This window comes from Oncorhynchus keta, chromosome 28, assembly GCF_023373465.1.
Source record: "Oncorhynchus keta strain PuntledgeMale-10-30-2019 chromosome 28, Oket_V2, whole genome shotgun sequence".
Lineage (NCBI taxonomy): Eukaryota > Metazoa > Chordata > Actinopteri > Salmoniformes > Salmonidae > Oncorhynchus > Oncorhynchus keta.
This window is the reverse complement of record NC_068448.1, coordinates 48,078,379-48,105,922: the sequence shown is the minus strand read 5'-3', so window position 1 is coordinate 48,105,922 and position 27,544 is coordinate 48,078,379. Positions and strand designations below refer to the sequence as shown.

At 43.7% G+C, this 27,544-nt stretch overlaps 1 protein-coding gene and 1 long non-coding RNA gene across 15 annotated transcripts in view; one reads left to right on the top strand and one right to left on the bottom strand.

Annotated features, from left to right (window-relative positions):
* LOC118361142 (sickle tail protein homolog) overlaps positions 1-27,544 on the top strand; it is a 241,670-nt gene that overhangs the window by 145,434 nt on the left and 68,692 nt on the right. For 9 of the 13 annotated variants that reach the window (XM_052483205.1, XM_052483201.1, XM_052483209.1 and 6 more), the window contains exon 2: positions 20,401-20,708. In XM_052483205.1, the coding sequence (XP_052339165.1) occupies positions 20,401-20,708 (308 nt within the window). Of the gene's footprint in view, positions 1-12,925; positions 13,025-14,817; positions 15,221-20,400; positions 20,709-27,544 lie in introns of those variants that run through there. The other 4 variants (XM_052483198.1, XM_052483200.1, XM_052483206.1 and 1 more) reach the window with 3 other exon arrangements.
* On the bottom strand, positions 15,097-17,178 carry LOC118361517 (uncharacterized). Of its 2 annotated transcripts, XR_008083500.1 has the most exons (4): positions 17,043-17,178; positions 16,868-16,947; positions 16,502-16,709; positions 15,097-15,235 (listed from the first exon to the last, which is right to left on the bottom strand). It is a non-coding gene; the product is annotated as an uncharacterized LOC118361517 (long non-coding RNA). The 2 variants fall into 2 exon arrangements; XR_004821008.2 differs by lacking the exon at positions 15,097-15,235 and having other exon boundaries at positions 15,970-16,709.

Here is a 27,544-nt window from a genome sequence, read left to right as displayed (position 1 = left end):
GTTTGGTACACTCTTTGTAACATTCAACCTATAGCTGCTGTGTGAGATTGCATAACATGGTGTGTTTTGTTTGACAGTGTCCATGTTAGCTGGGTTTCTCCACTCCACAATATGTACACCTCGGTAGAGTTGGCATTGCAACGACTGAAGGCTGAGTGTACCTCCAACTGCATCGAACCGCTGTCAGTTGATACGAGGAAACAGTCGGTGGTTGTACTTGACAGAAGTTTTATTAAAAAGTATGGATTTCAGCAAACAAAGAAAGGCACGCAGCTACAGAGGACACACACAGGTACACGGTAAGGGTTCGATTGACAGAGACTATCGATTGTTAGTCGGAGGTTCAGTCCACCCACGGTCATCTCAACCCGCAGTCGTCTCCGCTCAACTCCTTTGATGTGATGTACAGTACATGGTGGAGTTGAGAAAAGCTTGCCTATGTATGTAATAAGTACCATTCAGACCATGGATAAAGTGTATAGGCATAAATATCATGCTGCCACATAAATGCTAACCTCCGCTGTTATTGTAATGGTGAGAGGAGATCATGTGTGAAGGGTATGATATTTGTGCATCTGTAACTTTCTCACTCAAAATGATTTGAGATTCATTTAGGACTATCCGTAACCATGGTAGCATCCACATTAAATTTAGAAGTGTTTCTTATTTACAATAAAAGTGACACCAAAATGACGCAAAACATTATTTACCATTCATTTCTATTGGGAACTAAATATTCTGAAACCCAAACCAAAACAAACAGCGAATGCATCCAACAGGTTTGTAGAGTCATATGCTTGATGTAGTCGTTGCGTGCTATGAATATGGGACCAAATACTAAACTTTTCACTACTTTCATGCACATACAGTGCCTTGCAAAAGTATTCATCCCCCTTGTTGTTTTTCCAATTTTGTTGCATTACAACCTGTAATTTAAATAGATTTTTATTTGGAGTTCATGGAATGGACATACACAAAATAGTCCAAATAGGTGAAGTGAAATGAAAAAATGATAAATTAATTATGGAAAAGTGGTGCGTGCATATGTATTCACCCCCTTTGCTACGGAGACCCTAAATAAGATCTGGTGCAACCAATTACCTTCAAGTGTCTCATGATCTGTCACATAATCTCAGTATATATACACCTGTTCTGAAAGGCCCCCCGAGTCTGCAACACCCCTAAGCAAGCGGCACCATGAAGACTAAGGAGCTCCCCAAACAGGTCAGGGACAAAGTTGTGGAGAATTACAGATCAGGGTTGGGTTATAAAAAAATATCCGAAACGTTGAACATCCCACAGAGCACCATTAAATCCACCACAACAAACCTGCCAAGAGAAGGCAGCCCACCAAAACTCACGGACCAGGCAAAGAGGGCATTAATCAGAGAGGCAACAAAGAGACTAAAGATAACCCTGAAGGAGTTGCAAAGTTCCACAGTGGAGAATCTGTCCATAGGACCACTTTAAGCCGTACACTCCACAGAGCTGGGCTTTACAGAAGAGTGGCCAGAAAAAGCCATTGCTTAGAGAAAAAAATAAGCAAACACATTTGGTGTTCGACAAAAGGCATGTGGGAGACTCCTGAAACATATGGAAGAAGGTACTCTGGTCAGATGAGACTAAAATGTAGCTTTTTGTCCATCAAGGAAAATGCTATGTCTGGTGCAAACCCAACACCTCTCATCACCACGAGAATACCATCCCCACCGTGAAGCATGGTGGTGGCAGCATCATGCTGTGGGGATGTTTTTCATCGGCAGGGACTGGGAAACTGGTCAGAATTGAAGGAATGATGGGTGGAGCTAAATACAGGGAAATTCTTGAGGGAAACCTGTTTCAGTCTTCCAGAGATTTGAGACTGGGACAGAGGTTCACCTTCCAGCAGAGCAATGACCCTAAGCATACTGCTAAAGCAACACTCTAGTGCTTTAAGGTGAAACATTTAAATGTCTTGCAATGGCCTAGTCAAAGCCCAGACCTCAATCCAATTGAGAATTTGTGGTATGACTTAAAGATTGCTGTACACCAGTGGAACCCATCCAACTTGAATGAGCTAGAGCAGTTTTGCCTTGAAGAATGGGCAAAAATCCCAGTGGCTAGATGTACCAAGCTTATAGGTACATGCCCCAAGAGACTTGCAGATAGCTGTAATTGCTGCAAAAGGTGGCTCTACAAAGTATTGATTTTGGGGGGGTGAATAGTTTTTCATCGCTCAAGTTTTCAGCTTTTTTGTCTTATTTCTTGTTTGTTTCACACACAAAAAATATTTTGCATCTTCAAAGTGGTAGGCATGTTGTGTAAATCAAATGATACAAAAAAATATATTTTAATTCCAGGTTGTAAGGGAACTAAATACAAAAAATGCCAAAGGGGTGAATAATTTCGCAAGCCACTGTATAAGTGAATTTGTCCCAATACTTTTGGTTCACTAAAATGGCGGGACTATGTACAAAAAATGTTGCAATTTCTAAATGGTTCACCCGATATGGATCAAATTAAAGCTGTCAGTCTGCACTTTAACCTCATCATCATTGTATCATATTAAATCAAGAGTACAATGCCAAAACAAAAATGTGTCACTGTCCCAATACTTTTAGAGCTCACTGTATGTGGTCATTTAGTATTATCTATGGGCCAGTAATCTGGACTCTGCTGTTGGCGCTCGTTGATTAGGGCCAGAATTTCTACACTAATCCACTTGAGCTTAGGCTGTCCTCCCTGGCCACGCACACACATACACACATGCACACACACACAATCACACCACGTGCACACATACCGGGTGCATACACATATACCGGGTGCATACACATGCATGCACGTGTTGCCCACACGTGCACACACACAGACACACACCACACACCAAGTGTGTGATTAAAAATCGGATATGCTTGTCCATCCTCCAATAAATAAATTCAAATGGAATGAAATACAAGTGCTTAGCGCCCACTGCCCAGAGTCTCTACTCAGAAGGCCACACTATGTGTGTGTGTGTGTGTGTGTGTGTGTGTGTGTGTGTGTGTGTGTGTGTGTGTGTGTGTGTGTGTGTGTGTGTGTGTGTGTGTGTGTGTGTGTGTGTGTGTGTGTGTGTGTGTGTGTGTGTGTGTGTGTGTGCATGTGTGAAGCGTGTCGTGTCTGTTTGCTGTAGCCCTGTGAGGTAGAGGCCAGAGAGCTGATCTTGGGACATAATCAGCAGCATAGCCTTTGTGGTTACCATGGTTTCCTCTTCCCTGCCTCAGCCTGCGGGAGAGACTGAGGATCTGTGAACCATATTTTAATTAAACCTCCATAAGAGATGGACAGGAAGGGGGCTTAACCGATTTGACACCCCTGCTGTGTCACCCTTCTCTGGGCATGAGAGGAGATATGCCGGAGGATAAATGGTACAGTTTGAGTCCTGCATTTTTAAGGACTAATAAACACCCAATGAGCTGGGAAAAGAGTTTTAGGAGAAGAGTCTGGAAGAGAAATGAGAGAGAGAGAGAGAGATAGAGAGAGGAGAGGGGAAGAGGGGTGCTTCTGCTCAGCCCCACTGTCCGTGGTGTGACGGCCCTCCCATCATTACATCACTAACATACCTCAGTACTGATGACATCGCACAACTGGGATGGGGCCTGTGATTGAATGATGTCATCAGGAGCAAATCAGATTGCCCCTATCTCGTGAGGTCCGCTAGCCACTGTTCCCAGAGTTCTGAAACAGTTAGAATCACCCATATCACCCATACTCTCTCTCTCTCTCTCTCTCTCTCTCTCTCTCTCTCTCTCTCTCTCTCTCTCTCTCTCTCTCTCTCTCTCTCTCTCTCTCTCTCTCTCTCTCTCTCTCTCTCTCTCTCTCTCTCTCTCTCTCTCTCTCTCTCTCTCTCTCTCTCTCTCTCTCTCTCTCAAAGCAGTCTGTTGTTCCTCACAACCTAACAGGTCTTAACTTTACCTTGTTTGGTTTGGGTCTTTATTATATGTTCAAGACTATTCCTACACTGTTACGAAAAACTGTCATTTATATGGTAATTTGAGGTATTATCAACTGTAAAACAAAACTCTGAAACACTTTACTACAGCATACTGTAAATGATGGTACATTGTGGGAAAATTGCTGTTTTTCCACCCCACAGAGTACAGTACCGCACCATATCTTTGGAGCGCCAAAAACCTTTTGACCACTAGTGGGTTCATGATATTACTGTTGTGCTTTGTAAGAGGCTATATTTGTTGCACCTGTGAGTGAGAATGCTGTACCAATTGCTTTTGGTCTGTTTTGCCCTGTAGTTGCTGCCAGTTTGAAAGCCTTTAGTAAGGCCTCTTCAAGTGCAAGTGATATAAAACAACAAATATGAATTAATATACTGTCAGCTGACCTGCTTGCACCAATCCCCTGTAATTAAATTAAAATACTGTGAAATACAGACTCCTCCCCTCAATGAATTTCATTCATTACTCCATTCATTCTTTCTGATTATGGGAGCATTTACAGTACCAGTCAAAATGTGGGACACACCTACTCATTCAAGGGTTTTTCTTTATTTTTGCCAGAGTGTGCAAAGCTTTCATCAAGGAAAAGGGTGGCTACTTTGAAGAATCTCAGATACAAAAATATATTTTGATTTGTTCAACACTTTTTGGGTTACTACATGATTCCATATGTGTTATTTCACACTTTGATGTCTTCACTAGTATTCGACAACGTAGAAAATAGTGTAAATAAGCTGCGTTCAAGGGTGACAATGTCATTTAAACAGACCAACTTCACGAAGAGCTGAGGTAGTCTTCTAGCTATGTTTTGAAGCAGCATTTCCCTAATGGGGGCTTGAATTATTTTGTTGTGGCTTGAGCCTAGACAACATTGTGGATCACAAGAAAACTCTGAAAGATGTCGATGGGTCACAATATGAAATGTTTATGTAACACTTTACAATAAGGTAGCCTTTATTTTAAATTGTTCAGAACATTTATAGAAAGTCTCTCTCTGACACTCCTATGTCCCTAACACTGGGGGGCGCTACCCACACAGGAGTAACTATTACAGCCAGGCAGAGTAACATCAGTAATTGACACTGCAGCAGTGTGGTTAGACAGAGCCAGCCACTGAGCCATTCACTTCGTCTCAGTCCTCTCCCGCCATACATCACATGATCTCATTCCTGCTTGACTGTGGATTCTGTCTTCATCCCAAATGGCACCATATTCCCTATTTAATGGAATAAAGGTAGTGCACTAAACAGGGACTAGGGTGTAATTTGGGACAAAGCCTCTGGCTCCGCTCTGGTGATCCAGTTAAAGTCTGTGGTGACTCTTTCCCTCTCTGGTGGGAACAAAGCTACTTATTCCCTTCACCATTAGACCTCCTCTATCACTTACATGGAGGTTTTATATGGGAGTGGGACTTGTTTCTGTTTCGTGTTGGTAAACTGTTATTGCATGGGCCACCTTTGGGTTTTAGAAGTGACACCAGTTTTGTGACTGTAGCTCACCCACGCTTGCTGTGTAAACTTGGGAAGCAATTCAAGGTGTGGTTCGTTTCTCTGACCTCAAGGCTGTTGTTGATGGAGACTTTCACCCCCAAGCTACAGAACAATGTCACTGCAGGAGGGGGATTCACTCAGTATGCATGCCCATACATATGCAGAACTTTCAACCTAATAACGCCCTTGTTTTTTAAGCCCATGTCTATTGATGGTTGGGGAATGTAACGTACTAACATGTTTGAACAGTCTGGCCAGTGCTCAGGAATCCCTCCGTCTCTCCTTCACTCCATCACTCTCACTAGAGATGGGCAGCCTGCCACCAAACACACCACCAACCCCTTACTCCTCAATTACAACCCATGCCTGGGTGCAGTCACACGCAGTCATGCACACACACACAGGCACGCACACGCACACACACAGGCACGCACACGCACACACACACACACACACACACGCACACACACAGGCACACACACGCACACACACACACACACACACACACACACACACACACACACACACACACACACACACACACACACACACACACACACACACACACACACACACACACACACACACACACACACACACACACACACACCCAGCAGGTTTCACAAGTAAACAGTGAGACAGAAGCTAGGGTTCTTCATGTGTTGTTCCACCACAGGGTATTTCATAATGCTCTGCCACCTGGTTCGTTTCTCTGACCTCAAGGCTGTTGTTGGTGGAGACTTTCACCCCCAAGCTACAGAACAATGTCTCTGCAGGACTGGGATTTACTCCGGATACATGTCCAAACATATGAAGAACCTTCAACTTACTAACGCCCTTGCTTCACAATTCTGAATCCCATTTCGAATCATTGCTTTGGTAGTTGGGGAATTATTTGAATTGTATTTACCTTTACTTATCCAGGAAGTCTAATGTGTTAACTGGGTTGCATTTACAGACCTTCCTCCGTCCATGTTTGAATAGTCTAGCTGGTGCTCAGGAATCCCTCCTTTCCTCCCATGTATACACACACACACACACACACACACACACACACACACACACACACACACACACACACACACACACACACACACACACACACACACACACACACACACACACACACACACACACACACACACACACACACACACACACACACACACACACACACACACAGCATGTTTCACAGATACACATTGAGACAGACGCTCCAGTGTTCTCAGTGCAAGTTGCTCCACCACGGAGTATTTCACAACGCTCTGCCACCTGCATAATTTATCAACTCAACTAGTCCTCATGTCAACACACCTAGCTAGATAACGGTGCCAACAATCCTCTGTGTTTATATCATGGACTGCCCAGAAGATAACTGGGATACGTAATGCAAATCGCAGTTTAAGTGCACTTTGGTAGTTCTCAAATGTTCTTGAGAGAGAAAGAGACAGACAGGAAAGATAGTACTATGACGGCCTGGAGGACGCAACTGGAGGAAGCGCAGTTAAACCCCTAGGAAGTTCCACATCGATTTGTATCATTTATTTCATATTTGCACTGCACTGCTGGACCTGTGGGGTTACAGATGAACCTGGGGTTGCAAATGAGGTCTGTGGCCAGCGAAGTTTAGCCTGGCATGTCCAGAGGCAAGGGAGAGATGGAGGGTGATAGAGGATGTGGGAGGGAGGGAGTGAGGGAGGGAGGGAGGGAGGGAGGGAGGGAGGGAGTGTGGGAGGGAGGGAGGGAGGGAGGGAGGGAGGGGGAGGGAGGGAGGGAGGGAGGGAGGGAGGGAGGGAGGGAGGGAGGGAGGGAGGGAGGGAGGGGGAGGGAGGGAGGGAGGGAGGGAGGGAGGGAGGGAGGGAGGGAGGGGGGGGAGGGAGGGAGGGAGGGAGGGGGGAGGGAGGGAGGGAGGGAGGGAAAAGAAAGATGGAGAGAGAGTCAGAGAGGAGAGAGGCAGGTGGTGCAGGAAAGAAAAATAAGTAATGAATGTGTGATTGACTGGCTGGCTGGCTGGCAAGTCAGGGCCCTTAAGCTGCTCATCACTATGGAGAGAGCCAATTGCAGCACACTCACTTTTAAATAAACTTGACTGCAAGGACCGTCATATTAAAAGACACACTAAAACAGAACCAGTATGGGAGCTGCATAAACTATGTGCACCACCTACCACAGCTGTATAGATTAGACAAGTTATTGTCTCTTTGTGAGTCTCTCTCTCTCTCTCTCGCTCTCTCTCTACCTTTCTCTTTTCCCTGTCTTTGGCACGAGTTTATTCTTATGTGGACAGCTGATCCAGTCTAGAGAGAGAGAAAGGAGGGGGGGTGTAATCATGCGCCTCCTGCCAAAAAGATAAGAGGTATGTTATCACCAAGAACAAACTCGTCTGCTATACAAAACCTTTTTAGAATGTTATGATTGTTGACTTAATAGTTCTGGCTCAGCCTCAGTGGACCTCAGGGGGTCTACTTGGCGGCTTGGTAGTGAATTGTTTTAGGTCCACGATCTCACTAAATGATTGGCTTCTCTGGGGATATTAGGCTAGCATTACTTGTCAGGCATCAGCGGGGACAAGGAATACAGTACATTGGATTCAATTTTAAATTTGGCGACATCATAGGCTGCTACTGAGGTTCCTCAACTGTCCAACCACCGAGTCTCAACTGTCACTCAGATGGACTGATAGACAGATCAATGCCATACACTCTCTTTCTGTTTGTTCTCTAGAGGTGTATACAGTATGTGAGCATGCAGTTCCCTGTACTCTAAGCGGTTATTGACTAGTTTGGGATTCATTATTACAGTCTTAAAGGCCCAGTTCAGTCAGAAATGTGATTTTTCTATGTTTTATATATATTTCCACACTATTAGGTTGTTAATGTAAGAGCTGTTTGAGAAAACCGCCTGAAACGTTGTTTTGGTGGGATGGAGTTTTGGCCTGGCTGGTGACATCACCGGGCATTAAATGAGTTAATAGACCAATAAAAAAGAGAGTTCCAAACCTCTCTGCCAATAACAGCTAATGTTCAGTTTTCCCCTCCCCAGTCAGACCACTCCCATACAGTCCTAGCAGAAGTCTTGCTTGAGAAATTGCTCTTGCTTTGAAGCAATTTTTGTTTCTTTTCGGCCATTTTAATTGAAAACAATCACAGTAAGGCACTTAATTGATACCCAGAAATGTTTTCATATTGAGATAAAAATGGCTGCATTGGACATTTAAGCCTCCCACCATGATGTTCAACTATAACGACTCCTTATTGTATTTGCAGGAGGAAGTCACGGACATGATCTTGAAATCTGTCCATTTAGTGGGTAAGATATCCCACTCCTCTGATACTTCATATATAGTGCTCAGTCTCAGCGATACGTGCAGAGGAGGGGATACTATCCATTTCATATACAGTAGCACCCGGTGAGGCAACTTCTCTGCTATGTTAGTGGTTGCTCTGGAGGTCTGGAGGCCGGGGCCCAGCCTTGAGTGACTCACAGCCCCAGGAAGAACTCTCCTAGCAAGGGGAGGAGAGGGAGAGTCGGGGAGGAAATCAAGGGAAGAGAGTGAGAGTCGCTCCCCACTCTCTCTCTCCTGGCAGGATGTCCCAGTCACATCTGATCTCAGGCGATGCCCCTCTCCTCCTCCTCCTCCTCTCTTCTCTTCTCTTCTCCTCCTCCTCTCTTCTCTTCTGCTCCTCCTCTCCTCAGGATTCTGTGGGCCTGTCTGATGAGAGATAGATGGTGAGCAGGGAGGGAGACCAGCAGATCTCTGGACTGGGCTGTGTTAGGGAGGGCCTGAGGCAAGGTTTGGGTTGGGTTGAGTTAGTCCACCCATGGCTGAGAAGAGAGAATAACAGGCACACGTGTGCCCGTTTTCAGACTTACGAAAGAGGTGTTCTGAGATTATTACTGAGTGAGGAAGAGCAACAGAAGCACATTGTCCCATTTCAGACCCTCCACACACACATACACAATCTCTATATCCACTTTTGTGAGGTTTTAACCCATTTTGGTCAGGTTTTAACCCATTTTGGTCAGGTTTTAACCCATTTTGGTCAGGTTTTAACCCATTTTTCTACATTGACTCCAACTGTATTATTAGATTGTAGCAAACAGCACCCCCTGTGGTAGAACATGTTCATGTGCAGGGACTGGCCCAGTGTTCAAGGGAGTGTATGTCAACTTCATATGTGCAGGAGTAGGGTGAAGTGCCTCTAGATGCTGATCTTGGGTCAGTTTAGCATTTCCCACCACTAATTGTTAAGGTTAGGAGTGAGGGTGGGGAAGCTGATCCATCCTCTGCACCGAGGGGAAACCTCACCGTGCATTTGTCACCTGTTAAGTCACCCTCGCATACACACAAATGGAATGATGGATGGATGTTTACTGAAGGAGGGAGGAGGAGGAAGGGAGGAGAAGGGGAGTTGACTGATGTCTCTTGGGTACTCCAACAGCACATTGTGTCAGCATTCAGCAGGCACCGTGGGTTGATGATGTTCAGTGGAGCTGGGCAATAACAGAGAGAGAGCTATCGGTTGGTTCTATTCCTCCACAAAGCCATCGGGACGCATTCATTAGTACTGACAGAGCCAACATCAGAGCTGTTTGGACTCTCTGTTTGTCAGGAACAGGGAGGATGGGGAGAGGGACGGAGGGAGGGAGGGAGGGAGGGAGGGAGGGAGGGAGGGAGGGAGGGAGGGAGGGAGGGAGGGAGGGAGGGAGGGAGGGAGGGAGGGAGGGAGGGAGGGGAGGGAGGGAGCGACAGACAGACAGACAGACAGACAGACAGACAGACAGACAGACAGACAGACAGACAGACAGACAGACAGGAGTTGTGGGTGTAGGCAAATGAGTTATACACTTTTCCTCAACTACTCTTGTATCTATCTCTTTCTGTTTTTTCTTTATCTCTGCACACACACACACACACACACACACACACACACACACACACACACACACACACACACACACACACACACACACACACACACACACACACACACACACACACACACACACACACACACACACACACAGTCTGGCTATCACAGTGGTTCATATCATATCTAGTTCCTCTCTTTTGGTGCCTGGCCTATCCAGGTTGGCAGACATGTCAGATAGAGATCTGTTTATTGAAGACAGGAAACTCTGGTCAGTCAGGTTTGCGTTCTCTCTCTCAGACATCTTAATGCACAATTGCCATATTTAGCCTTCCATTTCGATTGAAGGGCTGAGAGTGTAGACATACACTGAGTGTACAAAACATTAAGAACACCTTCCTAATATTGAGTAGCACACCCGCCTTTGCCCTCAAAACAGCCTCAATTTGTTGGTGCATGGACTCTACAAGACGTCAAAAGCGTTCCACAGGATTGCTGGCACATGTTGACTCCAATGCTTCCCACAGTTGTGTCAAGTTGGCTGGATGTCCTTTGGGTAATGCACCATTCTTGATACACACGGGAAACTGTTGAGCGTGAAAAACCCAGCAGCGTTGCAGTTCTGGACACAAACCGATGAGCCTGGCACCTGCTACAATACTCTGTTTAAAGACACTTAAATCTTGTCTTTCCCATTCACCCTCTGAATGGCACACACGCACAATCCATGTATCAATTGCCTCGAGGCTTGAAATCCTTATTCAACCCGTCTCCTCCCTTTCATCTACATGGATTGAAGTGGATTTAACAAGTGACATCAATAAGGGATCATAGCTTTCAACTGGATTCACCTGGTCAGTCTATGTCACGGAAATAACCGGTGTCCTTATTGTTTTGTACACTCAGTGTATTTAGTGTAAGTAGTGCAATAATTAGGAAATAGGGTGCTAGAGTAAATGGAGTTTGAGTTGTGGCGGTGGAGACTACGTTTTAATGAAAAGCCCTAGAGGAAGCAGATACAGTCAGAGAGGAGATGAGATGTGGTTATCTGTGTGGTGGAGGTTTGGGATTATACAGCTAGTGAGAGGGAGATGGCACAGCCATACAGACCCCCATCACTGTTGGGTGCAGAGCACAGACTGTCCACTGGGTACCAAAGACATGGGTCACATGAACACTCACTGGGGACAGAGGAAGAGCAAGAGAGGGAGGAAGGAAGTGGGAGACAGAGAGGTGTCAAGGGGGAATAGAGGCAACTCCAGTTTTAAGTGGCATTTTAAGGACAGGGAGAAACAGCCATCTGCAGAAATAGTATTCATGTCAATAATCTGGCCTCCCAACAGTTCTGGGTACTTGCGCCATTGATTATTAAAGATGTCTTAGGAGATTGCATAGGGAGGCCCCATGAGATGACATGGGACGATATCAGCTCTTGAGCATTGTACAGTAGCCTCACATAACGTTGTAACAGTGCTGTAACAGCATTATAGATTCAGTCTTAAAGTTAGGATTGGTTTTAACTTCAGTCTTAAAGTTTGGAGTGGTTTTAACTTCAGTCTTCAAGTTAGGAGTGGTTTTAATCTTCGATTCTTAAAGTTAGGATTGTTTTTTTCATTTCAGTCTTAAGAGTGGGGAAGGCAAGGAGGATGTTGGTCTGTGAATGAACCAATAGCAGTTCTACTGAGCTCAGTGGGAGGTGCCAACCCCTGGACCCTCACGAATCTCAACAGAGCAGTGGTGAGTTAGTCTGTCTAGGACTCTAAGTTAAAGTCAGCTCCCACGTGATTGGATGACAGGTTTACCAACGAGGTTCCAGCTATTTTCTAAACTATTTTGGAAAATTAATATGTGACTGAGTACGTTGCCTATTATGGTGCTATTTTAATATCCCCCCCCATGATTGTGTATACTGTACATGCTGCAATGAGAGTTAATAAAGTAGATCAACGCCAATGAAACTAGAGACAACAATTCTACATGTTTACATATCCTATCTCCCCTATAGTTTTAGTTTGACTTTGTCCTAGTTATTGCCCTACTACAAATACTCAAGAATGTGTGTGAAAGTTGGAAGTGTCGACATGTACGGAAATCTTTTTTACGACAGGAACGTGCACAAACTGAAGCAGATACACCCAGGGGCCAAGAGTTGAGGGCTCAAACGTTTCCTGTGTGTGTGTGTCAGATTGTGTGAGCATTAATAGGTGCTTTTCATTGAGCTAAAAAAAAAACAGCATGGAAAAGACCTTGTCGGACAGATCAGCAATCAGCTTCCTCTCAATGTAGAAATCAGCCTCTCTGTACACTGTCAGACGCGGCAGGTGACCTCCAGACTGCCTGTCTCAAATGGCACCCTTAAAAGGGTCCATCAAAAGCTCTGGTCAAAAGTAGTGCACGAGATCAGGAATAGGGTGCGATTTGGGACGCTCCCGTGCACTACCCATCCTGTCCAGAGCATGGCAGAACCCTGGCAGGGTGGCAGTGGCCCATGGGAAGGAGGTAGGCACTGTGATGAGTTCTTGTGAAGGACGTGGCAGGAATCAGACGGTCTAAAACTAGGCGACTGACGAGATCACAAAGAACCTTCATGTGCTCAGAGAGTGAGTCCATTGCGACAAGCAGGGGAGGGAGATATGGATCATGTGGATGTGTCCGTCAGACGGTGGTCTTGAACAGAATGTTCTTCCAAAAGGTACAGGCAAAAAAAACATCCATATACCTTTGGATTGGGTTTCGACAACTGATAGTCCAGATCTTATGCTCAACATTTTCAACTCGTAAGAATGGACATTGTGCATCCCATATCATCAGGGGAGTACAGATTGTCGTCTTCATAGTAATGCCCTATGTGGGCTCTGCTGTTGTAGCACACAGCAGCTCTTTGTTTCATGTTAATGGATAAGTCATACCAGAAGAGTGGGAGTAGTGCCTGATACATTCCTCCATAAATGACTACGGGATGTGTCCCGAATGGCAACCTGTTCCCTATATAGTGCACTATTTTTTTTAAAACTATATCGGGAGTAGATGGTGCCATTTGGGACCATGTACATGGAGCAACTGGAGACGACAAAAGCACGGGTCTATCATTTACTTAACAGTGGCAAATGGGAGAGAGGACATTCTTTAGATACTTGCCTGTCGACACCTCAACACCGTTTTGCCACCTCTGAAGACTTTCTCAGAGTACATGGTCATTTTCCATCTGGGTGTTCACAATAGGGTCTGTTTGGTTGAGTGAGTGAGTAAGTATAGTGTAGGTTTTCATTGTTTGAAATTGACTGGTTGGGTGGTTTAGGTAATACTGTAGGTACCAACTTACCGTACATGTATACCACAGGGATTCTGGCTAATTGGTTTGTATAATTCGCCACCTTTTGCTGGGTCATTTTCTATCTGGCTGTTTGTTCAGAGTATAGAGGGGCAGGTTGGTTGAGTGTCTGGAATTTGAGAAGCAGAAACGAACTGGTTCAGGTACCGACATACCACATAAATACCACATAAATCCTACATTGTGATTTTCTGGATTTCTTTTTCTCATTTTGTCTGTCATAGTTGAAGTGTACCTATGATGAAAAGTACAGGCCTCTCTCATCTTTTTAAGTGGGAGAACTTGCACAATTGGTGGCTGACTAAAAACTTTTTTTCCTCACTGTACACTGAGTTTATGGAACATGAGGAACACCTGCTCTTTCCATGACAGACTGACCAGGTGAATCCAGCTGAAAAGCCATGATCCCTTATTGATGTCACCTGTTAAATCCACTTCAAAATCAGTGTAGGATTTTTAAGCCTTGAGACAATTGAGACATTCATTTTGTATGTGTGCCATTCAGAGGGTGACTGGGCAAGGCTAAAGATTCAGAGTGCCTTTAAACAGGGTATTGTAGGAGGTGCCAGGCTCACCGGTTTGTGTCAAGAACTGCAACCCTGCTGGGTTGTTCACGCTGAACAATTTCCTGTGTGTGTCAAGAATGGTCAAATCTAAATATGGACATTCATTATTTTTTGACTTCCATGACCCTTATTGTACTGCTTGAGCAGGTCAGTGTCGTTGGGTTATGCATATGTGTGGCATATGTTACAAAACCATTTTCATGACTGTACTTATGATGGCAGCCGGTCACTTAAAAAGCAGCTGAGCAAAGACAAGTTGAGAGCCTTGTGTGATGAGTATCAACTGGCCATAATCCAGAAGTAGGACACATGCCTGGTTACATCTCTCTTTTGACGAAAGTGGAGCACTATAAAGGGATTAGGGTGCCATTTGGACACAAGCCTGTCACTGTCAGGTTCCCTATGAGATCAGAGGGAATGGTTTAGTAGGAGTCAGCTCATGTAAGAAACACTGTGGTGACAAAGACCAGAGAGGGCCGTGTGTGTGTCTGCGCGCGTGCGTGCTTGTGTGATAGAGAGTGGATCAGACACCTGTTGGGCTGGGGCCCACTCTCTAACTGAACGATGCCAGTAACCTATTTCAGATGGCTATAGAGAGGAGGCAACTTGCACACACATGCAAACTCTCTCTCCCTCTCACGTACACATGCACACATACCCAACCTTACACAAATAAGCAGTCAGTGAGTGGTTGGCCTGAGGCAGAGAAGAGGTGCTTGCTGTCCCTCCTGTGTCCTAGAATGCAGTTTGTTTTCTAAATCCCTACTGGTCGCCCCTGTGGCTCTGGGCGGATCTCTAGGCCCTTTTTTCACGTGAGCCTTGTCTGCAATTTGGAAGTCAACAGTTGCCTGTGTTGTTTTTCTATTTCTCCCGACCCGTTTTCCTCGCTCCCAGTTTGGTGATAAAATGGAAGAAGGGAGAGGTGGACTTGAAGAGATAGGCGAGGAGGATGTATTCTATTCTATTCCAGAATGTTCAAGTCTTGTGGAAGGTAAGGAACCTGAAACTGAGATAGAATTGGCTGATTTAAAGTTTCTTCGTGGTGTTCCGTGTAGATACAGTAGCTCAGTAATTTGGGAGTTAAAAATAGGCCTGTGAGTACGTCAGCCATGTTGCAACACTCAACTAGAGGAAGGGTAAGGGCGGCGGGATACCCTTTCATTATCCGTCTCGCGGCATGGTTTGCTGGCATGTTCCTACCTACATTACACCCCCATTAACAGTGCTTAACTGATCTGGACAGAGTTTACAGTGAGTTGTGTAGGTGGATATATCCGGGTGAATGCACATTATCAGTTCTGTTGGTGTTCAAGATTTAATGTCACACGCACAGTGAAATGGCGTTCTTACAACCTCTAACCCCAACAACGCAGTAATCAATAACAAAGGAATAGAAAAAAATAGCAAGGTAGAATCAAAACACACACTATATAAAAGAAGAACGAGATAAAGTAAGTAAGCATACTATGTGCAGGGTCAATTCCAGCACCATATTTACAATGTGCAGGGATACTGGATCGATAGAGGTAGGTAGATACAGTGCCTTCGGACAGTATTCAGACCCGTTGACTTCTTCCACATTTTGTTACATTACAGCCTTATTCTAAAATGTTTTTTTTTTTTAATTCAAAACAAACGATGGGGTATTGTGTGTAGATTAACTATAAAAATAAATGATTTAATCCATTTTAGAATAAGGCTGTAATGTCACAAAATTAAGTCAAGGGGTCTGAATACTTAGTAGCTAGCAGCTGCGTATGTATACGAGGATTGTATGTGAGTGGGTGTGTGTAGAGTCAAACTCTTGGATCTCTACTCCAGAGACGACATCTTGTCAATGAAATACAAAAGGTCTCCAAAATACCGCTGTAATGGTTTTCTTTCATCCTTTATCACACATGGTTCATTAAAGTCCAAATAGTTATTGCCATTTCCCTTCCACTGAAGTATTTCCTGCTCATTCAAACAAGAGTTTCGAGTTCAATGAGTCATAAGTCGGACGTGACTTTTTTTTAGTACGGCACTTACTAACAGAACACTTTAGTGTATTTTTAGACGTAGAAATAGTCATGCGTGTTAGCAAATGACGAAGTAAGTGGTCACACTGGGTGACAGTAATTGACAGACCAAAACACCATGCGATAGGTAACACTACTGTGTGGGAGCGAAGCAGAGCGGACTGAAACGCAACGCTGGAACCCGAAAGTCGTGTTACACCCCATGTGCTTTTGTTTGGTGAGGGAGGGAACATAACACAGCAATGAGGATATACCGTGGCTGGACGCTTTTCACACGACTGCCGTTGAGCTTGGAGATGGTGCTATGGAGTGCATCTTGTCGGCGTTTCTCTTTTACATTCCCGACACTCACGACTTTCTGTTACCCCCGCCAGTGTGTCTTGTGAGAAGCCTCGTCTCTTCATTGCCTGCGCTGGTATGGCCTCGTTTGTAAAAGCCTGAGGAATCTCCCATTTCAAGATTCTGTGAACAGATGTACAGAAAATAATGGTTTTGCTTGTTTCCCCCCAATCGGGCTGATCAAGCACCCCATGACAATGATTTTTAAGAATTTCCTAATTGAAATGAAGGCCAATCTGGGATTCAAACAACAACACCCTGCCGCTTTGATTGTCACGTACCAATTCCCAGATTTCCCCGTTAAACCGAAGCAATGAAAAATATCTGTTGAAAATGGCCACTCCTCTGCTGTGTGCTTGACCTAGAAAGAGACAAATCCTGAGGTAACCTCCCTAGCCATAGCCAGGCCCATATGTTTCCCCATTAGCCTTTGACAAGTACACATTATGGCTGTACCTGCAGTCTCGAGGAACAAGCCAACAGATCACCGTGCTTTATTACTCCCGCCCTGTGTTTTCACACTCCGCCGCTCCTCTCGTCCTCTCTTATCCTCCACGCCCCGGCCCTACGGAGAACCAACAGCCTGGAAGAATTACAGCACGGGGGGGGGGATCTGTGTCAGCACACGGCCCCATGGGATAGCTCTCAGTCTCACAGCAAGCCCCTCATTGTCACACACACACACACTGGATGCATTCCAAATGGCATATTCCCTATACATCCTTGCAATGCATTTTTAAAAAAATTGCAATTCGTATGATATTTTACGAATTCAATTTGTACAATATGTTACGAATTTGTAAGGGTTTAAGATCCCGGGATGCCTCTTTATGATTGAATATCATGTTGATATATTGGGTAGTTAACAGTATGTTGATGTGTTACAATGAAGTTGAATGGTTTTCAATATTTATGGTTTTAACTAGACATGTGGTTTCTGTTTTTCCTGGAAGTTCATGATGTATCAAAGTTCACAGTTGAGAGGAAGACAGGACATCTCTTTAGAAAATGGTGTTATTCCAAGTCAAGATGGCCGCTGTTCTTTAAACATCCTAATGTGCTACTGGAAGGAACAACATTTCCTCCTGAAAATATTGACTTTGACGGATGTCTGTATTCAGTGACTTCTGTTCACTGTGATGATTCAGGTTGGTTTATCTGAGCTTTAAGTTCAACCTCACTCTTCATCCCCTCTACACTCCTCTCATCCTCTTGTTCAATACAGTCATCCCTCCCTCTTCACTCCTCTCATCCTCTAGTTCAATATAGTCATCCTGTCTCCTATATCCTGTCTCCTATATCCTACTGTCCCCTATATCCTGTCTCCTATATCCTGTCCATCCTATATCCTGTGTCCTATTTTGTCCCCCCCAGGCATATCCTAAAGCATCTCCCCAGGTCTGATCTGTGGATACATATATGAACCCAGCCTGTCTCCTCCTATCTCCTCTTAATTTGTCTCATATTAATTTTTTTTTTTTTTTTTTTAGACTGTCTGAGACAGACAAAACAGCAGACGGTATCAATGTCTCCTCCTTTCTCCTACTACCCCTCATTAGCTTTTCCTATAAATATATTTAATAATAATATGCATGCTAAATGGCATATATTATGATTCCATTTCCCATTTCTCTGGATAACGTTCTGTCACTCTCCTAGACATATTTTGAATATTTGCCCAGGCTTTTGAAAGTGGGGAGAGTTTAAAGTGAACAGCTGCTTCAGTTTGATGTTTTCATCACTGATATTGTTTCTGTCACATGAAATCTGGAGTTCCCGATCACTGAAATAAGCAACAACATGACTATGTGATGAGATTGGGGGGGGGGTGGTGCATCCTGAATGGTATCCTATTTCCTTTATAGTGCACTGCTTTGGACCAGGGTTGGGCACTATATAGGGAATAGCGTGTGATTTGGGACACACCTGGGGACTAGTCTGCAGTACTGGATGCTTCCTATCCTGGAAGATATCAATATCCCACTTTATGGTTTTATGATAATTCATGCAATGAAACTTGAAGGTTGTTTCCTGTGGCTAGATTTATTAGATTTATTGAAAATTCCCAACAGATAACAGAACAATGCTTCTCATACTTTTCTTGGATGCTTAGTTCTCTGCTGATGCTGTCATCGGCCAAAAGATGCCAGAGACAAATACAAGTCCAGACTAGACTAACACCTTTAAAATGCAGATACTGTTTGAGCCCTGTGAAGATGAATCAGATGGAACAGCAGCTTCAAAACAAAAGTTGTGTGATACTGAACAACTCCATACATTTTCAGTATGTATTGTATGTGTATGTATGTTTCATGTATGAAGTTTACAGATTTACATGTCCATTACACATTTAAAATCACTCTCCTTAGTTTGTAAGGTGTACGCAGGGATTACATTTAGATTTTATATGCGTATGTGTAATGGTGAAAATAAAAGTCTCTTTAATCTTAAAGTGCAAATATTTTTCAGTTCCTTTGTGCCCCAGGGGAAGCTCAATCAAATTTGTGCAGATAAAGCATTTGGACTAGTTTCAAATAGTAATTGAACCCAGGTCTGATCTGTGGATACATCATTTTTGGCCTAGAGCCTCTACAGGATCAGTGTGCCCCCGCGGGACGGTTGAGCTAATGTGTGCGAATGTGATTAGCATAACGTTGTAAGTAACAAAAAACATTTCCCAGGACATAGACATGTCTTATATGGGCAAAAATATTTAATTCTTCCTAATCTAACTGCACTGTCCAACTTACAGTGGCGATTACAGTGAAAAAATACCATGCTACTGTTTGAGGAGAGTGCACAACAACAAAAACATTTTATCATGGCAACTGGTTTGATACATTTACCTCTGAAGGTAAATAATGTACTTACATTCAGTAATCTTGCTCTGATTTGTCATCCTGAGGGTCCCAGAGATAAAATGGAGCATAGTTTTGTTTGATAAAATTCATTTTTATATTTAAATGTAGGAACTGGGATCTACAGTTTGAACCTCTACAGTTTGAACCCCTCCCAGTCTGGCTGGTCCACTGGTGTTTAGGGTTAGGTCTCTGACTTAGACTATAGTTTTATAGTCATGTGTATGCCCTAAAGGTTTGTCAATGCACCTAAGGACGCCTTACGCACGCACACACACACACACACACACACACACACACACACACACACACACACACACACACACACACACACACACACACACACACACACACACACACACTGTGAGAATAAACAGTAAAATAATACTGTCCCAGTTTGTATAAAATAAAAACAAAAGGCAAACTACTTCCAAAACGATGCCACTAAAACTACTAAAACTCTACTAAAACTATGTGCTCAGATGCATATGATTTCCAGTGGATCAACATTGCTGCTCAGGGGTTGAGAAGAGCTGAAGGATGGGACTAAAAACAAACAAAAGATAACTATTGTAAACTATACTGTGTCCATAAAATGTATATAGTATGTACAGTGCGTTCGGAAAGTTTTCAGACCCCTTGACTTTTTCAACATTTTGTTAAGTTACAGCCTTATTCTAAGATATATTACATAGTTATTTTTCCCTCATCAATTTACACACAATGCCCCATAATGACAAAGCAACATTTTCAAAATGTATATTTAGCAAATGTATAAAAAATAACACATTTGTTTTTTCCTTCCGTAGTACATTCTTCGGCGCCACTTCCCTGCCCACTGCCACACCCACCTCCTAAGCCCCTTTTTGGCCCAGGAGAAACCATGCACCCACACACCGTAAGAATAGTGCCACAGTACCCGTATGTTGACCCAGCCTCTCTCCCTCTCTCTCCAGAGCAAACCAAAAGCAACCTAAAGGTGACCTCCCCGGAGGACTCCGAGCACCTGAGCAGGAGGCAGGGCCCCCCGAATGGGACCCCCACCCGGGCCCAGGACCCCAAAAGTAACAGCAGCCGCAACGTCCCCCGCAGGCACACGTTAGGGGGGGCACGCAGCTCCCGAGAGATCCTGGCCATGCAGCCCTCGGACATGGACAAGAAGAGGGAGGCCTTCCTGGAGCACCTGAAGCAGAAGTACCCTCACCACGCCTCGGCCATCATGGGCCACCAGGAGAGGCTCCGGGAACAGGTTAGTGACGAACAGGTTAGTGACAGTGGAGATATTTCATTACTTATTTTTTACTTGCGTTTCCTACTGGCGGTCTAAGCCACCACCACCAGAATACATGTACCAGTGAAAGCGTGGGACCGAATCCGACCCACTGCTATTCTAGCACACCCTCTCTCATCTCTTCCTACCTTTACTGCCAGTCTTTCACTTGGGCTCTATTGTGACACTTTCTCTAGTTAATCCATTTCTTTGGTCCAAATTATCAATGAATATGAGACTACTCTTTTACACCTGGGGTGTTACAAGTGATGTGTATTTGTCTTGTTTGGGTCAGGTGACAGTCCAAATGCAACACTATTTCTCCCTGTTTTGCCACAAGTCCATTCCATAAATAATGTTGTCACTTTTTCTTCTCCTTAGTCTGCTCCAAAATTCTTGTTCTTTTGTATTTTGTCTTGTGCAGAACATTAGGCTCTGTACTGTGTCGGTTTCCCGGACACAGATTAAAGCTAGTCTTGGACAAAGCAACATGGTCAATTAATCTCTATCTGGGAAACTGGCCCCCAGTGTTCACATTCAATATTTCACAAACGCTACAAACTTTGCATCTACCATTAGCTGCTTATTGCATGTTGGTCATTCATTAATAATGACCGCTTAATAACCATAGATTCTACATCAGAATCCTCTGCTCACACACAAAAACAGAGTGAGAGTCTTTAGACCAGGTGTGGTAGCCCTTTGGGACTCCGACTGAGAGTCTTTAGACGGCTCCCTGTTTCATCTATTGCTGCTCATTGGACCCTATGATCACTCTGCAACACAGCTGATGCCTCATTTTGTTTATCTGTCGGCCCCAACCTCAAACTCAGGCCCTGTGTGTAGCTAACTGAACTCTCTGCCCATTCATTGCCATTTACCCGTTGTTGTTGTCTTAGCTGTTCACCCGTTATTGTCTCACCTGTTGTTGTCTGAGCTCTCCCAATCAACACTTGTGATTGCTTTATGCCTCTCTCGAATGTCAATATACCTTGTATACTGTTGTTTAGGGCAGCTCCCATTGTTTTATTTTACTGCAGAGCCCCTAGTCCTGCTCAACATGCCTCAGATAGCTCCCTTGTCCCCCACACATGCGGAGACTGCACCTAGCTTAACTGGCGCCTCCAGAGGTGCAACCTCTCCCATCATCACTCAATGCCTAGGTTTACCCCCACTGTACTCACACCCTACCATACCCTTGTATGTGCCCTGAATGTATCATGCCACACCCAGAAATCTGCTCCTTTTATTCTCTGTTCCCAACGCACTAGACAACCAGTTCTTATAGCCTTCAGCCGTACTCTCATCCTACTCTGTTCCTCTGGTGATGTAGAGGTTAACCCAGGCCCTGCAGCCCCCAGCACCACTCCCATTGCCCAGGCGCTCTCATGTGTTGACTTCTGTAACCGTAAAAGCCTTGGTTTCATGCATGTTAACTTCAGAAGCCTCCTCCCTAAGATTGCTTTATCCACTGCTTTAGCACACTCCGCCAACCCTGATATTCTAGCCGTGTCTGAACCCTGGCTTAGTAAGGCCACCAAAAATTCTGAAATTTCCATCCCCAATTACAACATTTTCCATCAAGACAGAACTGCTAAAGGGGCCGGAATTGCAATCTACTGTAGAGATAGCCTGCAGAGTTCTGTCATACTATCCAGGTCTATGCCCGCTTGTTATAGACCCCCCTCAGCTCCCAGCTGTGTCCTGGACACCATATGTGAATTGATAGCCCCCATCTATCGTCAGAGTTTGTACTGCGAGGTGACCTAAATTGGGATATGCTTAACACCTCGGCTGTCCTACAATCTAAGCTAGGTGCCCTCAAATATCACACAAATTATCAAGGAACCTACCAGGTACAACCCCAAATCCATAAACATGGGCACCCTCATAGATATCATATTGCCCTCTAAATACACCTCTGCTGTTTTCAACCAGGATCTCAGCAATCACTGCCTCATTGCCTGCGACCACCCCTCATCACTGTCAAACGCTCCCTTAAACACTTCTGTGAGCAGGCCTTTCTAATCGACCTGGCCCGGGTATCCTGGAAGGATATTGACCTCATCCCATCAGTAGAGGATGCCTGGTTGTTCTTTGAAAGTGCTTTCCGCACCATCTTAATTAAGCAAGCCTCTTTCAAAGAATGTAGAGCTAAGAACAGATATAGCCCTTGGTTCACTCCAGACTTGACTGCTCTTGACCAGCACAAAAACACCCTGTGGCGTACTGCACTAGCATTGAATAGTCCCCGTGATATGCAACTTTTCAGGGAAGTCGGGAACCAATACACACAGTTAGGAAAGCAAAGGTTAGCTTTTTCAAACAGAAATTTGCATCCTGCTGCACTAATTCCAAAAGGTTATGGGACACTTATTCTCCATGGAGTTTACAGATTATCTCCTCCCAGTTGCCCACGGCACTAAGACTAGGAAACACTGGCACCACTGATAAATCCACGATCATCAAGAATTTCAATAAGCATTTCTCTACGGCTGAGAGTGTGGTAGCCTTTTGGGACTCAGACTGAGAGTCTTTAGACCAGGTGTGGGAGCCCTTTCCTGCTGTCATTGACCAAAAGCACACTCTTTAGACTCATGGGTGGAATAGTATTAATATTTGTCATAATTCCATAATTCAATCAATTTTTTATGTCAATTATCTTTTTTCTTTTGAAACAAAACACATTTTCAGGCTTCTGTGATGTATAATAAAATAAAATACAAAAATAAAAAGAAGCGTAATATTGGGATGCAAACTCAAAACTGAATACATTTCAATTCTACATCTGACATGGTACAGGTGTCTTCTTTTTTAAGCCCATAACCATGTGTGTCAGGTTACTACTTTTGTTTCAAAGTCGATTTGTTTAAGACTACCAAGAAACACTCTGTGGGACCCTGATTCAGCCCACTGCAGTAAAAGGTTCAACATTTTACCCGCAAGCTCATTCAATATGGCCTGTGGGGTGTTTGAGTAAAATAAAAAGTGTATACAGTATATATATATATATATATATATATATATATATATACTGATGGGGGAAATATCGATACAGTTACATATCAGAATATAATTTTTGGCAATCTATTGTACGGTATCGTTTAGACAATATCACAACATTATTTTATACGCTAGTTGGCTGTACCTGCACCAAAACTTGAGTATCTTTCCTGCATAGCTTGTTCTCCATCTTCTTTTCAAATAGGGAGCCATATTTGTTTCCAGTAGTTTTATTTCTCATGGCTCACTCTTGTCCCTCTGCTGCAGACATACTGTATGGTGAGCAATATGTTTGGACCATGGGAATCTCAATAAAATCACAGTATTGAATCGCAATACAGACTCGTGAGAATCGCAATACGTATCGTATCAGCACCTAAGTATCGTGATAATTTTGTATCGTGAGCTCCCTGGCAATTCCCAGCCTTGCAAAAGTATTCCGATTTTATTGTGTTGCAAAGTGGGATTAAAAGGGATTTAATTGTAATTTTTTTAGTCAACAATATACACAAAACACTCTGTAATGTCAAAGTGGAAGATCTTTTTTTTTATTCGTAAAAATGTTAATATCTCAAATATAGTCATTGCATAAATATTTAACTCCTTTTTTTTAGGCAAGCCTAAATTAGTTCAGGAGTAAAATGTGGCTTAACAAATCACATAAAAAAGTACATGGTCTCACTATGTGTGAAATAATAGGGGTTGGCATTCATTTCAAGCACAGATTCAGCTACAAAGACCAGGGAGCTTTTCGAAAGCCTCATAAAAAAAGGGAAGTGATTGGTAGATTGGTAACAATATCAAATCAGACATTGAATGTCTCAATAATTATGCTGTGCGTTATGGATTCAACCACCCAGACACCTCAAAGATACAATTATCCTTCTGGACGGAGTTGCAGGACAGGAATGAACGTTACCATGCGGCCATTGGTGACTTTAAAACAGCTACAGAGTCCAATGGTTGGGATGGGAAAGAACTGAGGATGGATCAACAACATTGTAGTCACTCCACAATATAATGACCTAAATGGCAGAGTGAAAAGAAGAACAATAATATACAGAATAAAGACATTCCAAACCATGCATCTTGTATGCAACAAGACACTAAAGTAATACTGAAAAAGAATAACATGGCAAAGGAATGTGCTTTTTGGCCTAAATGCAAAGCCCTATGTTTGGAGCAAATCCAACACAACACATAACTGAGTAACTGCCTCCTAATTTTCAAACACCATGTTATGGGTATGCTTGACATCGGCACATACTGGGGAGTTTTTCGGGATAAAAAAGAAACGGAATAGGGCTAAGCACAGGTAAAATCCTAGAGCAAAACCAAAATCAGTGTGCTTTTACACCAGACACTGGCAGAGGAATTCACCCTTCAGCCGGACAATAAACACAAGGCCAAACCTACACTGAAGTTGCTTACCAAGAAGACAGTGGATGTTCCTTACCAAGTTACTTAAAAAAATACATCTGCTTGAAATACTATGGCAATACTTGAAATTTGCTGTCTAGCTATGATCCCCAACATCTTGACAGAGCTTATAGAGTTTTTAAAAGAATAGTAGGCAACTATTACACAATCCATGTGTGCAAAGCTCTTAAGAGACTTACCCAAGAAGACTTAAAGCTGTAATCGCTACCAAAGGTGTTTCTAACATGTATGGACTCAATTTGAATCCCACTTTGTATTGAAATGTGAAGAAATCCAAGGTGTCTGAATACTTTGGCAAGGCACTGCATAGTATCAAAAATTCCAAACGCGGTGGATAGAGGAAAATGTTTTGCACATTTCACGGCGAGCAAATATATATAACATTTTAAGTGCGGCCCTCCAGACCTCAGTGATGACCGAATGCAGTTTGACATCCTGTCACGTTCTGACCTTAGTTCTGTTATTATGTCTTTGTTTTAGTAGGGTCAGGACGTGAGTTGGGTGGGTTGTCTATGTTTGTTTTTTTCTATCATTTGGGATTTCTGTGTTTCCGCATTGTATGGTTCTCAATCGGAGGCAGCTGCGAACCGTTGTCCCTGATTGAGAAACATACTTAGGTAGCCTGGTTTCACTTTTGAGTTGTGGGTGTTTATTTTCTGTTTAGTGTTGTACCTTACAGGACTGTTCGTTGGTTGTTTATTGTTTTGTATTCAGTGTTCATTCAAATATTTAAAATATGAACACTTACCACGCTGCGCATTGGTCCTCCTCTCTTTTGCTCGACGAAGAACGTTACACATCCCTGCTTTAGACAATGAAGAATGTATGTTGCCGTATCACCCTTGGGGCAACTTGGTCGAGCAGAAGAAGGTTTGGGAGAAGGAGCAGTAGAACCTCAGACCTTTGGTTCACCTGGCCTCTCTGTTTGTGGTTCAGATGAGACAAAAGGGCATGGTCACCTGGCTTTATAGTCAAAACAATAGAGATAAATGTGAGCCGGGCACTAAGTCATAAGGGTGTACTGGCTGTGCGTGTATGTGTGTGTGTATATTTTAGATTATTCAAAGTAGCCACCCTTTGCTTTGATGACAGCTTTGCACACTCTTGGCTCTCTCAACCAGCATCACCTGGAATACTTTTCCAACTGTCTTGAAGTTGTTCCCACATATGCTGAGCACTTGTTGACTGCATTTCCTTCTCTCTGAGCTTCAACTCATCCCAAACCATCTCAATTGGGTTGAGGGTGATTGTGAAGGCCAGGTCATTTGATGCAGCACTCCGTCACTTTCCTTCTTGGTCAAATAGCCCTTACACAGCCTGGAGGTGTGTTAGGTCATTGTCCTCTTGAAAAACAAATGATAGTCCCACTAAGTGCAAACCAGATGGGATGGTGTATCGCTGCAGAATGCTGTGGTAGACATGCTGGTTAAGTGTGCCTTGAATTATAAATAAATCCCTGACAGTCACCAGCAAAGCACCCCCACACCATCTCCTCCATGCTTCACGGTTGGAAACACATGCAGAGATCATCCGTTCACCTCCTCTGCATCTCACAAAGACACGGCGTCTGCAACCATAAATCGCAAATTTGGACTCATCAGACCAAAGGACAAATTTCCACCGGTCTAATGTCCATTGATCTACAGTTTCTTGGCCCAAGCAAGTCTTTTCTTATTATTGGTGTCCCTTGATAGTGGTTGCTTTGCAGCAATTCGACCATGAAGGCCTGATTCACGCAGTCTCCTCTGAACAGTTGATGTTGAGATGTGTCTGTTACTTGAACTCTGTGAAGCATTTGTTTGGGCTGCCATTTCTGAGGCTGGTTACTCTAATGAACTTATCCTCTGCAGCAGAGGTAACTCTGGGTCTTCCTTTTCTGTGGCGGTCCTCATGAGAGCCAGTTTCATCATAACGCTTGATGGTTTTTGCGACTGCACAAATACATTTTTAAAGTTCTTGAAATGTTCTGGATTGACTGACCTTCATGTCTTAAAGTAATGATGGACTGTCATTTCTCTTTTCTTTTTCTATTAAACCTTTATTTAACTAGGAAAGTCAGTAGAGAGCAAATTCTTATTTACAATGACAGCCTACCCCGGCCAAACCCTGACCCAGGCGATGCTGGACCAATTGTGTGCCACCCTATGGGACTTCCAGTCACGGCCAGTTGTGATACAGCATGGAATCGAACCAGTAGTGACACCTCAAGCACTGAGATGCAGTGCCTTAGTACGCTGCGTCACTCGGGAGCTGTTCTTGCCATAATATGGACTTGGTCTTTTACCAAATAGGGCTATCTTCTGTATACCACCCCTACCTTGTCAAAACACAACTGATTGACCCAAACACATTAAGAAGGAAAGAAATTCCACAAATTAACTTTTTTT